Source organism: Malaclemys terrapin, chromosome 2 (genome assembly GCF_027887155.1).
Source record: "Malaclemys terrapin pileata isolate rMalTer1 chromosome 2, rMalTer1.hap1, whole genome shotgun sequence".
NCBI classification, from domain to species: domain Eukaryota; kingdom Metazoa; phylum Chordata; order Testudines; family Emydidae; genus Malaclemys; species Malaclemys terrapin.
The window spans coordinates 58,590,574-58,608,007 of NC_071506.1; the positions used below are offsets into that span (position 1 = coordinate 58,590,574).

At 40.5% G+C, this 17,434-nt stretch overlaps 1 protein-coding gene across 3 annotated transcripts in view; it reads left to right on the plus strand.

The window, feature by feature from the left end:
• Positions 1-17,434, plus strand: part of SLCO5A1 (solute carrier organic anion transporter family member 5A1) — a 126,244-nt gene that overhangs the window by 55,368 nt on the left and 53,442 nt on the right. For all 3 annotated transcript variants that reach the window (XR_008444074.1, XM_054020528.1, XM_054020529.1), the window contains 2 exons: positions 6,759-6,891; positions 13,729-13,952. Coding sequence is in view for 2 of the 3 variants with exons in the window: in XM_054020528.1 (XP_053876503.1) it covers positions 6,759-6,891; positions 13,729-13,952 (357 nt within the window). In the remaining variant the exon portion in view is untranslated. The remainder of the gene's footprint in view (positions 1-6,758; positions 6,892-13,728; positions 13,953-17,434) is intronic.

Genomic DNA, 17,434 nt, shown 5'->3' on the forward strand with positions numbered 1-17,434 from the left:
GGATAGTGGAAAATCTTAGGGTTTCTATAAGATGACCTTGACAATAGCATTAAGAGGCCATCTCCAAAAAACATGATCTTGTATATCCTGTAGCTGGACCTTTTTTAGTGCTGTGCAAATGATGAAGTCTTGGAGGCAACTGGTGATGTTATTGCCAGAATTATAGCCTGGTTGGTAATATCTTTGTCTACTTTTTTTGAGCTTCTCAGGGTTAGCCATCCAATTTGTTTTCATAAAGGTATTTTTTTAATACACAGATATTCTATCAGGAATAGGAAATCTGTGAAGAGCATACATATTTCATTTTTGCACTTGTTCCCTGGTAAAAAAAATTGTTTTTTTTTAATTAAATTATTTGTTTATTTTTCTATCTAAAGTGAAGACCTCACTCCGGTTGAATCAAGAAACCTCCCCAGTCAAGGCTGTGCATCATTGCAACCCTCCCTGGCCATGGACAGCTGGATGGGATTGCAGTAAAAGGCCATCACAGCTCCTTCTAGCTTGATGTTGAAATAGATGTTGTTCACAGCAGCACATTATTTAGAGATTCACCTTTAGAATCGGTCAGAAAATTTCATGTGGGAATTTTCCAATTTGTCCAAATCAAAACATTTTGCTGCGATGGTTCAATTTCAATGCCTGGTTTTCTGCCAGCTTGCCTGCCTGGCCCCTTGGCACCCCACTTGCTGAACTGCCTTGGAGGCAGGGACTGGAGGGCTTCCAGGATCTTCTATTTTGGGGCAGCTCGCCAGGTAGACTGCCTCAGAGGTGGAGTTCCATTCCCTTTCATGGAGAATTTCAAAATTTTAGATTTTTTTTTTCCAAATCAGAAGGTGCAAGAACCTTGTAGTAGACAATTATGGAATAACCTGCCTACTAGGCAGGTTTCTTCCTCACCCCCATCAGTTAGTAATTGGCTTATATCCTGAAGCATGAAGGCTTATCTCTTATCTAAAAGGCGCAGGCTGTTTGATGCATCTTGCCAGTAAAATATATTTAGAGGAGCTTGGAACTTGTACAGTATACGGTAACTCGAAAATACATTTGAAATTTTAGGCAGCATTCCCATCTCTAATGGAATGGAGGGTACATTGTTATTTTTATCTCTACTGTACACTATTTCTGCTTACGATTAAACCTTCTTCAGAGTTACTAAGCATACACAATACAACTGCACTTCAGTGTGCTGTATGTAGCTGTATTTCAGTGATGGAATTGGAGCTGGGCAAACACTGCAAAAATATTTTCCTTAAATACTACACTCTTGAATGTTCAAATAAGTTTACTCTGGCTATTCTTGCACTCCTTTCGTGTTTGCTTTCTGAGAATTTTTGAGGTGCAAGGTTTACTCCCATAAATGGTTGTCTAATTTCAACAGAAGCATTTGTGGAAATGGAATTTTAAATGTACTCATATGAAAGTGTCTGCATGTTCATGCAGTCAGGGAAGAGAAACAATCTTAGCTTGTGAGGTTCTTGTCCCATTATCATGATATTGAGTGCTTTCATATGCCACAGTGCCAAGTGATGTTTCTAACCAGTTGCAACTAAACAACCCATCTCAAATGTCTAAGCGAGTACGCTATACTTTCAGAGAACTGTTTGCAGTCAATCCAGAGGGGCAAAAAGGTTGAAGAAATATAAATAATGAATAGATTTGATGAAACCATTGTACTATTGCAGAAAAAGGGGCTCAATTCATTGCATAAATTATTCAGAGTGAATTATTTGTTAGGCTCTTGTTGATATTTACTGAATGGGGCAAATTCTGCTCATTTCTGGAGTTATTCCATTGACTTTAATGGGTTACAAATTCTAGTTTATGGTCTAATTAAGAGAGATTAAACAAGTGAGTGTGACAACTGGAGAGAAGAAGGAGAGAGAAGAAAGGAATTAATAGGTTTATTGCAGATGAAGATTGAGGACTGCTGTTAGTCTCTCACTTTCATGAGCTTTAAATTCATTCACTTAAAAAAAGAACATGAATGGGAAAAGTGTACATCATCATCAAAAATGCTGTTCTGTTTAATTAGAATATTGTAGGTAATATAAAGCCCGATAGACCAATGAGATAACATGGGCTATGTAGAATTAAGTCTGATGGTAACAGTTACATATTTATTTATTTATTTATTCAAGGATCAAGCAAATGAGCAATGTGTCTGCAAGAAATTGCTTAGTATTTAGAACAAGATGTAGTATTTAATAGCTTCAAGAACACTGTATGTTTCTAAAATGCCAAATCAGTTTGGAGAGATTAAAAGCCTTCTGAGCATGTCATGATCTCTTTGTGAGACTCAAAGCATTACATAGTCCAAGTTGTAAGTAACAAGAAATTTGGCAAAGTATAATTATTTTTAATCAGGGTTCCATAAATAATAAGGATGTTCTGTTTAAAGAAAAGCAGTTAAGAACCCTAATAAGTCTATTTAATCAATTTGCAGTGTAAAAGCATTCCTGTCTTCTGTATAGACAGTACTTAGCTGGAGGGCTAAATTCTGCTGTTGTTCCTATAATGAGGATCTCAGATAAACAGGCTTCTTTTTTTCCACAAGAATGTGCTCTTTCATCACTGACATCTTTCAAATCATAAGATGAAAACATACAAGTTAGTTGGATTTAAACAAGCATATTTGGTAACCTTTTTGTATTTTTTTGACCTGTGAGATGATATTTGAATTTGGGATTCTCTGTGAATAGGTGATGTGCTATATGAATAAGCTATTGAGTCAGAAGAAGGAGAAGCTAGTAGCATAACCTGTAGTTAAGGTTACCTAACCCTTTCCATTATAAGACCCTGTTTTTCAGTTGCTTGTTACTTTGCCAAACTTTAACTGTTTGGATTAAAACTTTCTATATCTGGTGTCTTTTGGGTGCCAAAACTCCCTCCGTAAAAGGCATATAACCTATATTCTATATCAGTGGATGTCCTCTCCTAAGCCCAATGAAACATGTAGACCTGGCTCCTTGGCACTAACAGAATGGAAACTGAACATTTAAACATGCTCCGGTTAAAATGTTTTGATAAAATTTTCTGATCTTCTTCTGAAATCCAGAAGGAGCTCAGTTTCTGGTGAAGATAAAACCCTGGGCTTTCAGCGACAAAAGCACAAATCCTTGCCACTTGCGCTAAAGTGATAAACTTTACCATCAGTTCTTACCAGTGAAGCTATAATGGTAAATTTACTTCACTAACTGCTAGAAAGCAACAGGCTATTACTGTATTTTCTATGTGGGCCAGCTCTAGAGGGACATACGTCCACATGCCCTTAACCAGTGTATTACATGTACTACCAGACGTAATCCACCTTCTTGTTCCCATAGAAGAGATCTGAACTTGTCAGCAGTGAAGATCGGCATTGACTTTTTCCACAGGGACCTGATTTTTTGCTCCCTGTGGATCTGAGTGGCAACATTAGGGGGCTTTAGGATCCTAGAGGAAAAGAGGTTCTTTCATCTCACCACCTGTTGCCAGGTTCCAAAGGGCATTTAAATGACTGAGACTGGCCTGACCCTCACACATTCCAAACTTGAACCCTCAGCTTAGTCCTCTGATCAATCACTAAACCACCCTCTGTATTAATGGCAATAGAGACCTTTGTCCTAAAGGTTGTCAGTTTGTACTAACAATAGTCCCTGACTTTGTGGAAACACACTTCAACATTCTACTTGAAACAAGACCTTTCACTGCCTTCCACTTGATATCATGCAGTTCCAAGAAAGTGAAGTGTCATGCCTAAGATGTTAGAAGAATGATTAAGTACTAGCTCAAAAGACCTTCCAGAAAATGAGACCAATTTTTGTTCTCAATGGCAGGCACAGAAGTCTCAAAGTCTCTAAAGCTGGCATATTTGAATGGGTCAAGTTCTGATATAAATAGACTGGATAAATAGAAAGCTCAGATATAAATCTTATAATTACGATATGCTCTACAGGATACATAGCAACAACATGCTGTCACAGAGTCCCCAGGTGATGCTTTGGAACTGCTCCCCACAAAGCCAGTCAGGCCTTTGGGGAGCCTCCTCTCCCTTGGAGCAGCTGTTTTCAGGGCAAGAAGCTCACACGGCTTCACCTTCCTGGGTCTGACCTTGGAGCATTCAGCATATGTCCCTCCTTGTGCTTCCCACAGCGAGACTGCCCAGGCGGGGTCCTGGGGAAGCCAGAGGGTCCTGCACTCCCGCTTCGAATTCAGACGTGACTCTTAGCCAGCCAGTAAAACAGAGATTTATTAGATGACAGGAACATGGTCTAAAACAGAGCTTGTAGGTACAGAGAACGGGACCCCTCAGCCGGGTCCATTCTGGGGCCCAGTGAGCCAGACAACCCCGTTTGCACTCACTCCTCGTCCCCAGCCAGCTCTAAACTGAAACCCCCTCCAGCCCCTCCTTTCTGGCCTTTGTCTCTTTCCCGGGCCAGGAGGTCACCTGATCTCTTTGGTCACCTTTAGCTATTGCCTTGCAGGGGGGAAGGGCCCCAGCCATTTGTTGCCAGGATACAGAGTGTCGGCCATTTATGCACACTGGAGATTTAAGAAATGCATAGGGGAAACTGAGGCACCCACACAGTATTCAGGGAAAACATTAAGAACAGGCCCACTTCGTCACACATGCACATCTCATGTAGAAACCTGCAAGACCAAATTTTCATTAAGAAAGTTAAAGTGTGATTTCTTGGATCCTGTAAGCTTCTGTGTCCTACTAATTCTCTTTCTCTATCTTCCCTGCCTGATGTTGTTCTACTACTGAATGGTAGTGTGGCCTAGGGGGAATAGAGTACAGGACTGGAATTCATAAATATGGGTTCTCTTCCTGGCTCTGACACTGACTGGCCTGTTAGATGACTTGACATTCTGTACCTCAGTGTTCTCTTCTGTAAGATGGGGACAATGGTATTGACCTCCTTTGTAAAGCACTTTTGTGATCTACTGATGAAAAGTGCTATTATTTATTATTAATTCCCAGTAGCTGTCCAGATCCAAGACAGTGTCACCTCATCTACCTGGTGGAGGACAAATTACCTAGCAGTCATGTAGATTGGTGGATGAGTATAGTATGAGATTTATATATAAGGAATAAAACTGTCCTATACCAAAGGAGTGCTTTTAAATAAATCATAATCCTGTATGAATACATCATTTAAATGTGAGTTGCCTAACTATATCAAATATACACAATATTATTCTAAAGCACTACATGTTGAAACTAAGTACTAAGTCCCAGATCCACAAAGATATTTATATGCCTAACTTCCATTGAAATCAATGGAAATTAGGAGCCTATACTTTTGCAGGTCTGGGTCTAAATTCCATGCATACATTTTGTCAATTATAGACATGTAAGTTGGGTGCAATTTTCTTGCTGAAAATTTCACCCATCTGTGAACATAATGGAATGGATATTGTCCAGTTGTCTAATGTGACGAAGGACTGCACCTACAGCATTGCAAAACTTGCTTTTGAATGTGGAGTGTCACAAGCTAACACCCTGGGCTCTAGATTCAAAAGGACTGTAGGTATGGTGGCACTGAGCATTACCATGCCTAGCTGTTAGGTGCTTAGAAAATCACTGGGATTCACAAAGCTTGAATTTGACGCATAGACTCCCCATACAGTTAATGGGGTGAGAGCGGCTCAGAATAGGATTAAAAAAGCCACTATGCTAGGTGGCTTCTTACATAAACTAGCCAATGGGAGATGCTAAAGTGAGGGGTATGGCTAATTCCTGCTCCTGTCTTGGAGAGCAGTGCTTAAATCTGGGCTGCTGGGAGGCCCCGCATTCCGCATGGGATTCTCAGCTGCAAACCCTCTCTTGGCATTAGGTGTCCATGCCATTTTAGCAAGAAAGCTGGCAGGAGATGGAGAGGAGGACCTCCCTCAGAACTTTTTGCCCAGTGGTTAAGGTACTCATCTGGATGCTGGAGACCTCTGGTTCAAGTCCCCCTCTGCACCTGATGAGACAAAGGGATTTGAACTGGGATCTGAACCCCTGGGCTATAGGATAATCTGATGTGGGGAATCCCTCAGTCTCTCCTGTTGAACCTGTTCCATTGTGGATAACTAATGAAAGGATATTGGGCGAGAGAAGAGAGAATGAGAGAGTGCATGCAAGCATGAGAATGAGTCAATAGTTTGATGGTTGGAGCACTCACTTGAGAGGTGACAGCTCCCAGTTCAAATGCCTTCTCCCCATGAGGTGGAGGGGGTGGTCTCCCACATCCAATGTGAGTACCCTAACCACTGGGCTAAAAGTTATAAGGGAGGTGCTCCTTCTCTCCTCCCACCAGCTGCTGCTTTGGGTACGCTTGCCCATAGGGGCCCCATCCGGTGGGCAAGCTCTGAACACACATTCCACATTGGGTCTGGCAGGCGGGATAGACGGAAGGACACCTATCTTCTCCTGGTTCATGCATTACACTGGGGCTTAGGCATCCAAACTTCTGCCTACATGCCCAGAGGAAGAACCGTAGGTGCCTAGGCAACTTTTACTGCAAAAATGTAGTCGCTGGGCATTTTTAGGCCCCTACAGGTTTTGGAAGTGGCTGAGTGAGTGTTTTGTGAATTGTAGTGGGGCCTGATTCTGGAATTTAGACACCCTAAGTGGCAGATAAGTGCCTATGTCCTGTAGTGAATCAATCCCCAATCAATTTCCTTTTCTGCAGCATATTTTTTAAATATAAAGAATTATTGAAAAGCATGTTTATTATTAATGTACGACTGAGCATAATTTGATGTATTCTTTTTCTCTTGTATTTTTGTAGCCATCATGTATGTAATGGGAGCACTTGGTCCTGCCGCAGGATATTTACTAGGAGGAGTCCTTATTGGTTTTTACGTTGATCCTAGAACGACTGTTTATATTGACCAGAGTGACCCTCGATTCATTGGAAACTGGTAAGAATCAACTGTTTTTCAAAACTGCACTATGAGTGATCAGTGGCACAGGTAACTTGGGAAATACGAGATATCTAGACTGCCTGTGGAAATATTTAGAAAGGAAGCCAGGAGAGAGAAAGTAGCTAACAGTGACTGGATTGCCGTAGGATTCAGCAGTACAGACCTGGCAGGCAGGAAATGTTTGCTATTGATAGACACAAACACATACTATTAAATGGATACAATGACACCACCTTCCTACTGCTGCAGGACTCCTTTTGATTGGTGCTCTGCATATGGTACAGGAAAGGTAGGATGAAATACCAATAGTATGCAGCACAGCAGCAGCAGACCTAGAGCTCTGGGGTCACTGCTCTCACACAGAGGCAGGATCATGTGGCGATCCAGAGCAGTGTTCTGCCCAGGGAAAAAGTAGTTGGATCACTTCAAAACATGCCAACCCCGTGTGCTCTTTTAAATTGTGCAGACCTGAGTAAAATAGGTATTTTTGTATTAGAAAATCATATTGAATAATTTCTTTGTATATTAAAATTAATTTTACATTTAAAACAGTGCTAAAAACATTCTCCAACCATTACGTACTGTACTGTTACACCTCTCAACTCTTGTATCTCATGTGACTGAGGGTATGTCTACACTAGAGTTGGAAGGTGTAAATTCCAACTCAAGGAGACATGTGTGTGCTATCTGTAATACAGCTAGAACACTAAAAATAGAAGTCTAGCTGCAGCAGCATGAGCGGGTAGCTGACCCGAATATGGAGAGGATTGTACTAGAGGCAGCTAGCCCCTCCTGCTACTCGCACCACTGTGACTACACCCTATCGTTAGCAAGCTTGCTCAATCCGAGTTAGTGCAGGTATGTCTCCTCAAGCTGGACTTTACACCTTCTAGCTCTAGTATAGACATACTCGTAGTTTTTGACTGGCAGGAGCTCACAGAGCTAAAGATACAAATCATTAAAATCATTCGCCAACAATTGGTGGGCGCTTAGCTGCTGCTGAGGTATAACAGTCGTCATGGTTATGGAATATCTCTGGGCACATAATGACTTGGTGAGCATGTGGCATTTGCTTGGAGATGCCAGCTTGAGCAGCAGGTCCTGAAGCGAGTGTATCAGGCTTTGGCTGGCCTTCCCAAAGCAGCTCATAAATCTGACTTGAAATTGCCATGAAAGCCTCAAATAGGTGGTCTTTGAAGATTTCATAGTCCATTTTCTCACCTGGGAGTGTACACTTTGCATCTGAGCCACTGGTTTCCTTGCTGGTTGAGTTCAGTAGGTACTGCAGTATCCTTGAATCATTTTGTTGGTTTATATAAGTTAGAGATGAAGTGGCATGCCTATGGTTCACTGTTGCCAGACCCTTGATGCAATTCCTCTCTGATGCTCAACTCCAACTTGGAGATAAGGTGGAACATTCCTTCTGGCTCAGGTCAAAGCTTCAGCCAATGGATCAACATCTCTCAAATGTCCTCAGCATCAGTCTTGGACTTCCTGAGGCCTATTCTCACTACAAACACTATGTCACCATTTCCAGTAGGCCAAACCAAGTTTGAGCTGCGGTACAACCTGGTTAATACTTTCCACTAAATGACTGCAGCCATATCTTGGGTGTGTATATACCTAATTCCAATGACCCCTTCCTCCACAAATTAGTCTTGAAAATATTCCTTCTCTGGAATGTACTAAAGCCTTTAGCAGATCCATTCAGGTTTTTTGTTTTGTTAGTTTAAATCCCATGAAACAGTGTTCAAGATAATGATCTTTAAATGGCTGTTAGACTTAATTTTCAGAGCAGTGGACTAGAAATCCATACTCTTGAGTGCTATGTCAGTCATTCACTGTGTGACCTTGGGCTTAACCAGTCTGTCTTAGTTTAACTATCTACTTACCTCACAGAGGTATTCTCTGGGTTAATTTTGTGTTAGAAAAGTGCTTTGAGATTGTTGAGTAAAAGGCATAAGTATAAGTGCAAAATATGTTTAATTCTTAGCAATTCTTTAGGGCATGTTGAAGCTTATTTGGCCAGAGACATGTCAGAAATGATAGCCAGCCTCAGATTAGTACTTGTCAAATGATTTGCTTGTACTGTATAGTTTTCCAAAGTGGGGCATCATGCATGTACATTAGGCTTACATGTATTATGAAATCTGCTTTTGAGTTGAATGGAGATTTACTCTGTCTGCCCTGTAGGTGTATATTTTTAAAGAGAAGTTTCTATATTAGTTTTTCTGTGTTATCTGTTTAAGAGGTGTCTCTTTCCCAACTATATGAAAGAAAGGTTTTTTTCTTATTAATGTTGCATTCCATGCCAGTTGCACTGGAATGTTGTTAATATCCGTTCTCCTTTTTTTCTATAACAGTTTTTTCATTTCCTATTTCTATTCTGAAACATCCCTAGAACATTTTGGTTTCCAATATTAGGATCTGTCAGAATTACTTACTCCGGAGAAGAGAGATATTTTCATAGGGAAATAATTTAATAGGCTCTCATTCTTCCAATCATTTTACCTGCAGAGATGGGGATATTTTGTTATGTCTTTTGTGTTACCATTTTGATGTTAAAAGGAACTGACATGTAGGGTAAATATTACATCTATCAGCAAGTATGCTTAAGTCATCCACTGGTGGGGAGGCTTAATGGCTTAAAATATTCAGTTATGAGAGTTCCATCCAAGCCACTTGTTGGAAGCATGAACAAAAGAGCAAAGAGATATTATAATTATAGAATATGAATTGCTGGTAAGAAATGTTCCACCTAACAGTCATTGCATGGGCAGCAGCACTGAAATGTGTTCCATATTACTTCACCAATGTGCCTTAATTCTGACTGGTACCTCTTTGGACAAGAATGTGTTTCTTTCTACATGCCCATTCATTATTTGGTTGATCTGATGAGACTGTCAAAACATGTACCATTTGTGATGATGAAATTGGACTAGGTCACCAAAAAGCCATCAGATGGTCACTACTGTTTAGTGCCAGATTTGAACCAAAAATGACATAGAAGTAAAGGCCAATCCCATATGATCCACCTAGTCCTCCCAAGATCTGCCTAAATCAGTACATAATCCTTAATATATACTGGTAGACTGGAAATGGAAATCTATCTCGATCTGTTCGTGGTATTGCAGATTAGCTGTATTTCACCCCTTAAATACTGATTCAGGAATATTCCTATTCAGGACCAGAGGCTGGTCTTTGAACTTCCACTTCACAAGCTTCTTCACGTTTGATTATGTTCAAATAAACTGCTGTTCTGAAGTGTTTACTGAAGTAATACGCTTTCCAACTTATCCACTGTGGAGAAACACTATTGAAAAAGTAGATGACAAATTATTATGAGAATCTGTAAAAAAAAAAATGTGGCCAGCTATTAATAGGCAATTGTATGGTATTTCTGATCTATTCACTTTTTACCAAGCTTTCTGTTTCCATTAATGATTCTCTAAAATTTTGCCTCTTAAAATTTCTTAAAATTTTGCCTCTTAAAAATATGCCCACTTGTCGTAATTTGTTTCACAATCCAGTCCAGCTACTCAAATAGCTTCTGCAGTATTCATAAAATCTGACCCTGATTCTTTTTTCTGTCTCTGAGCAATATGTGTTTGGTTCTTGATTGTGAACCACTAAAATCAATAGATGTTTAAAAACGGACTTTAATGGTGTAGAATCATGTCCTTGTTCCCTTGGCACATTCGTTAGCCCACTTGCAGGGAGATCCAGAAATGTAGCCATTCATGCCACTAACATCTATTTTATGGGAGGTCCAGAAATTTCCCCCCAGGAGGGGAGTGTCATTTGGGCAGGTTTTATTTGACTGATTTCATCTCAAAATTCTAAGCATATTGCAGTCCTTATTTCAGAGGTTTGATTTTTTCCCCCCAACATAGCGATACATTTTAAGATAAGGTTGAAGTTTAAGGAGAGTCACATTTGGGACCTGGCAGCCTCAACCATCTCCCTTGAAGTAATGCACTGTTGCTGATTCTCTTTCTTTGCTTGTGTTAGAACTATGAAGTGCCTAAATTCACTTGTCACAGAAACCTAGGGGAAATTATATTAATAATCAAAATAATAATAAGTATGAAGATAATATTGCAGAGTAAATGTAACTGTAGGGAGCAAGTATTGGTTGCTGTGGGTTCGTTTTTTTATTGAAAAAACTACAACTCTTCCTTCCTTCCTTCCTTCCTTACAAACATATATTATGCAGAAATGCATTTTGGTTTAGACATTATGAGGTCAACTGAATCCAGTAAGAGCCCTTCTGAGGATATCTACTGTTCTAACTCTTCATCTGAATTTCAATAGAAATTCATTTTGCTCAGCTTATTGAATTCTGGGTTGTTTTAATGCATCTTTGTAAACTGCATTGAATAAGTTTTATCTTCTAATGCTGCCTTTCATTGTCCCACACAAAAAGTTGAAACGAATTTCTCCTGCTCTGTCTGGTTCTTTCCTAGCTTCCATTCCTTTTGTTTTGAGACCCTAGTACTTGTTCAGATGCCTTTTGAGGTGTCCCCCCATCTTTATCCTTCAAAACACTAAAAAGTCCTCTCTCTCCTATGTTCTAATTAATATAAATGCCATTTGCCTATTCGTTCCTCATTGTTAATATTGAAACTCCTTATCTCTTTTGTCTGTTGTCCAGTTCTTTGATATCTATCATGTAAGGCAGTGTACAAGATTACATACAGTGCTGCAGTTGTGACATCTCCAGCACTTAGTATGTTGCCCATAGACGACTGGTGCCTCCCCATTGATCCCCTTGATCAATGGTTTGTGTTTTGGTGGGTATGTCTACACTACAGCTGGAACTAAGTAGGTGGATGCACTAGCATTGCTCAAGCTAGCGCACTAAAAATAGCAGCGTAGCCAGGGGTAGCAGCTTGGGTTAGCTGCCTGCATATGTAGCCAGGGATCTGGCAGGTTCATACTCAGGCAGTTACCCCAAGCTGCGCCTGTGCTACCCCAGTTATGCTACTATTTTTAGTGTGCTAGCTCAAGCAAAGTTAGCACGTGTCTGGGAACTCATGCAGGGAGCATGTTCCCAGCTGCATGTAGACATACCCTGAGATCCTAAAAGGAATTGTTACCATATTTCTATGTACTGTACTAATTTATTCCCTGTGGGATAGTGCCTACTGATCCTCCTAAAACTCCCATTTCTAATTCAAACTTCTCTATGTATCTATCAGCTAAAAGGAGCGAGTTTCTGTTTACTTACTATCAAAACTATGTAACCAAAACTTGCATCACTTCATTTTGCCTAGCCATTATGAAAGCTACCTGCACAATTTTCTAGTGCCTGGCTTGTTCTAGATCTAACCACTCTTGATCCCATTTTGCATGGCACACAAATCATCACACATATGTGTATGTCAGATTAGGTCCCATTTAAAATTATATCCTGTATTTCTCTTTTCATTGCGAAAAGGGGATCGAATGCTGTTTCCTTTACTCATGAAAATAGTCCTGTTGACTTTTGTGACTATTTTCCCATATGTAGTGTATAATATTTGGTTCAGTGTCTTTATGTGATAGGTGCCGGGTCTCTAGGTGCAGGTGATGACAAAGGTGTGAAATTCAGCCCTACAACCAGTGATTTGAAGTCCAGGGGCCTGACTCTCCTCTCACACTTTTATGCTGCTGTAACACCATTGATTTCAGTGGATCTGCTCTTCATTTACATCCATGTAAGAGGGATCAGAATCGGGACCAAAGACTTCAGTGCTTTTTTGAGACCCATGTTTTCAGTAGGTTGGAGCAGTTCTGTGGGGAAAATTATGGAGTCCTTTCTTAGGGCTGGATTTCTTTACGGAAACACCCAGGTAGGGGACAAGCAACTTCACAATCCCCACCCCCACACCCCGAATAAACCAGAGGTCCACAAACTCTTTCCCCTTACTGCAAATCTCTTGAGATGAGGAAAGACTCAAGAGCTGATCCTATATTCCCGGCTCTGGTGCCATATGGCTACCAGTGTGGGATTCACCCTCTGGCACCTGTCCCTAAAATCCCTTTTTGATGAAGATTCCCTGCATGGAGGGGGATCCTGGAGAAAGTTAATAAAGCTTATGGGCTCTAGGCAGTGGCAGGGCTTATAGAGTGGCAGGCAGGGGGGTGACATCCTCCCCTCCCCCCGACCATTGACCTTTAGTTGTATTTGTGGCACCTTTTCAAGCTAGGGTAGGTATAACTGAAAGTGGCACTACTGAGGACCCATTGTCCCTCTTGGTTCTGCCACTGCTCAAAACCTGGCTCCACTACTGGCTCCAGGGAGGATGATCTGCATTCCTGCAGCCATTGACCTCCGTCCTACACACTTCTGATCCCCAGCCCTGCAAGACGCCTTCAGTGTGATCCAGGAGAATGAGGCTGTGCTTTTCTATAAATGCTTGATCATACCTTCTGCCTATGGGAAAGTAGAGATCCATCTGAGCGTAAGGGGACCCTGGGCTTGGGTCTCCAAAGGTCCATTTTTTAATCTGGCAAATTCCCATTAATTTCAGTGGGAATTTGCCTGAGTTTGAGCTAAGTAAACTGAATAAAGACCATTTCCTCAGTATTTAGTACAGTATTGTTGAAACTGAATGGTGGTGGTGTTCTTAATAGATGCTCCCTTTGACTTCATTTTGCATTCAGTACCCCAGAAGAAGCTTTGTGTTGACTCTTCTGTTCTGTTAATATTTGTACTGGTATTCCAAACATTAGCACGAAATATGGTTTTCTGTCTAGTTACAGAAAGTGATAGCCACATAGTGTTCTTTGCTATTTTTGTTCCACATAATGCATTAGCTCTCAACTGTTACTCGTATTTCCTCACTTTAGGTGGAGTGGATTCCTCCTTTGTGCCATTGCAATGCTCCTTGTTATATTCCCAATGTTTACTTTCCCAAAAAAGCTCCCTCCTCGACAGAAAAAGAAGAAGAAAAAGAAAATTAGCTCTGATGACATTTCAAGTGATGATGATGTCATGAAAGAGAAAACAAACAGCAAACGACAAGTGGATAGTTCAATTCCTGCTTCTATGGGATTTGGAAAGAATGTTAAAGGTAAAGTGTATATATGTATTTTAAAGAATCACATGTACAATAGGGTTTAAGTTCATACACAGGGCTATATTCTGGACCTGCATGAATTTAACTGAGGGCAGAATTTGGCCATATTATACTTGTTGATATTAAAAAGAGATGGATATTCATATGAGGAGAAAAGTTTTAATAGATGGTCTGTTCTTCTAATTATAAAGTACAGTTATGATTGGCATACTGAATGCCGAATGCACAGTAATATGAATGCCTTTTCCTTAAATTTATCACAGTGTGTTTAGTATTTAGCTGCAGAAAGGTAACATATTTGCTTTGTTTTAACAAATGTCTTCCGTGCTTAGAAAAAAATGAATAGTTTTTTTCTACAGCTTTTTAACTTGCCTAAACAATATCTGTCTATCTTATTTATTTACTTTACTTACTTATATGACCTCCATTATCATAGTATCTGAGTGTGTCACAATCTTTAATGTAAATATAGACATCTTCACTGAAGCCATATTATTCTCATTGGAATAAAGTGCTCCTCTTACTTGTTATAGTCTGTCAAAAATAGGGAAAGGAATCCTTGCTCATCATCTTTTCTTATCTTGGGGCAATAAATTGTGGAATATGATATTATTCCATATAAATTTTCTGCCAGTTCGATGTTAAGTTTCTATGTGTCTACTTTCAGAGTGCTACGTTTCTGTCAGGTTCTGAAATCAGGAAATAATAATAATACTTGCTAAAGCAAAGAGATCCACCGGTAATTATACTAGACTTACATTTTATTCAATAACACTATTACTGTAAAGTCTAACCTTTGTTGAAATGTAACCGGAAGAGAGGCAATAGTGTCACTTTTAAAAAAATGAGTGAATTTAGAGCTCATGAAAGAGAGATTGATAGCATAGGGTTAAGTAAGGCATAACATGGAATGGTACAGGACAAGATTTCTGCTACAGTTCTGTGAATCCATCTGGGTCTTTATACTGTTGCTGTTCTAATTTTGGGTACCCGTGAAGTGGCTGTTAAATGTGCTATGTTTGTGGCAGTTTTTTGACTAGCACGATGGGAACTATGAAGAGACTATGAAAGCTCCTGTCATTGTGCCATTAGACAGAATTTGAACTCCAGACTCTAAGGGTATGCCTGCACAGCAGTTAAACACCCAGGGCTGGTCCATGTCAGCTGACCTGCGCCAGCTGCAGGTGGAGCCTGAGCCTGAACATGTACACTGCAGTTTTATAGCCCAGTCTTGCGAGCCCGAGTCAGCTGACCTGGGCCAGCTGCAGTTGTTTAATTGCTGTGTTAGACATAGCCTAGATGTTTAGTTAGCACTGGACTGAATGTTACAATTGCTCTTAGTGTTGGTGACAATCCTGAATTTTGATCACATATTTACCATTTCTTTTGGCTATTAGACAATGGGTTAACCATCCTAGTGGTATTCTCTAAATTTAATTGTAAGGAGCATCCGCCCACATACGTAATACCTTTCTTTGCAAGGCATTTGCTGTCTCTCAGATGCATATAGTTATAGCAGCTGCAAGTCCTGTTAGTCTCTGTGGAAAATTGATAAAATAATGGAAAGTCAAAAGGGCCATAATTGTGTTGTGTGCTGGTTGTCTTGGCAGCAAATAACTGGGTCATTGCCAGATGTGCATAGCAAACAAGACAGATGTACAAGGTCCCATTCGTTAGGACTTCCCTCATTTTGTGTCTCAATCAGAGGTGAATAGTGATGACACAATGGTGCATTCAGAGGGGCTCAAAAGATAATGGATTCAGAGCCAAATAATTGGATGTAGTTACTTCTCTAGAGACTGCTATCTGCACAGCACTAGTGGCTTTTATTAGGTAAAATTGTTTTCACAAGTCGATGTAGTCAGTTGGATTTCTTTCTTCAGGCACTAGGGGCGTGCCATTGGCAGAAGTAATTCTGAGCTTTCTGGGGAGGTCCAGAGTGTGTCACTAGCTCGGGGGAGGTCTGGGAAACATGAGCACATTTCCTGTTGAACATCTTCATCAGCATGACATGCCCAAGTCTCTCAAACTGCATAATATTTTAAGATGAAGGGCCTGTTCTGTTTGTACAGGCAGCTGGTCACAATAAGGAAGAAAAACAAATATTTTTTTTAGAGAGATCCTTCTAGATACTTACTGTGAAGAAATAACAACTAGTAGTTTCATATTTCCTTCTGTTTCATATACTCATCTTAACTACATATAACAATGGTACATACTGTATAGGGATTCACAATTCACAATTTTTTTTTCACTGAAAACATTAGTAAGTCACCTCAGTATTGGCCATTGCATTAAAACTTTTCAGTTTCACCACAGGAGAGATTCACCATGTGGAACAGTTAAGAACTGCACTGTATTTTGGAGGTCAGAAAGATGTTGAACAAATTGAGATTGCTCAAGGAAGAGAGATTTGCCTTAAATCATGATAACTTTTCAAACAGGATGCAGCTCACTGAAGGACAGCAGGCCTGAATGAGGAATTCATCACCATTTAAGCGCTGCTGGGGTTAATGCGAGGTTTAAGTGGGGCTTATGCAATACTGAGACCCTTCCTCAAGCCTTTGAATTAGGGCGAATTTCACCCACAGTGGGAAAAAATAACAAACTTACAATTATACAAGCCCTTTCTCATTGTATCAGAGAAGCAACACCTAGCTGTTTCTTCTATTATACCCTTTCCCACCAAATAAGTATCTTTGTTCCAGAAATCTGAGCTATATCATTTTAAAATAGGGAGGTAATGATATTTTAAAAATGGTTTAGAACAGAAGTGTGGCCAGTAAGAATAGACTGAGTCACTAATCTCCATATTTAGGGGGACGTGCGGCCACCTAGCAAGAGATTTTGCCAACCCATCTGTAATGCTAATTAAATGCTTCTGATGAGGATAACAATGTTCTGTACAATCTGCAGACCTGAAATTTAGTGGGTACTATAACAGTGACAGTGCATCTTAGAAGTGTGGAAATTTTTATCAGCCTCTCGCTAATTATTTTGGCCCAATTCCAAAAAGGGGCTCAGGTGTTACAGTGCTCAAAGTTGCAATGCCTGAGTTTTAGGCAGGTGCCCACCCAGTGGAATCCATACACCCAATGTTAGGCCCCTAGGCTGTATATCTAGTGCATTGGAAGAGATAGGCACCTAGGAATGGGATCCCACAAAATCCAGCATGCTGAGTGGGAGTAGCCTAAACTAGCCAACAGCAGATGCAGGGGAGAGGAGTGTACCCTAAGCCTTGTAAATCTGATGGCATTAGGTGCCTAAATCCAAGCTGCAGGGAGGCGACTGTCTCCACTTGGGATCCATAGTCGGGAACATTCTTTGAGTCAGGTGCCTAACCCATTCCTTGTAAAAACGATGGCAGCACACATCTAAATCCACACAAAATGGCCAAGGGTGGGGAAGCAGGTGGCCTCCCATACAGCCTTTAGCTCAGTGGCTAGGGAACTCACCCAGGATGTGAGAGACCTTTA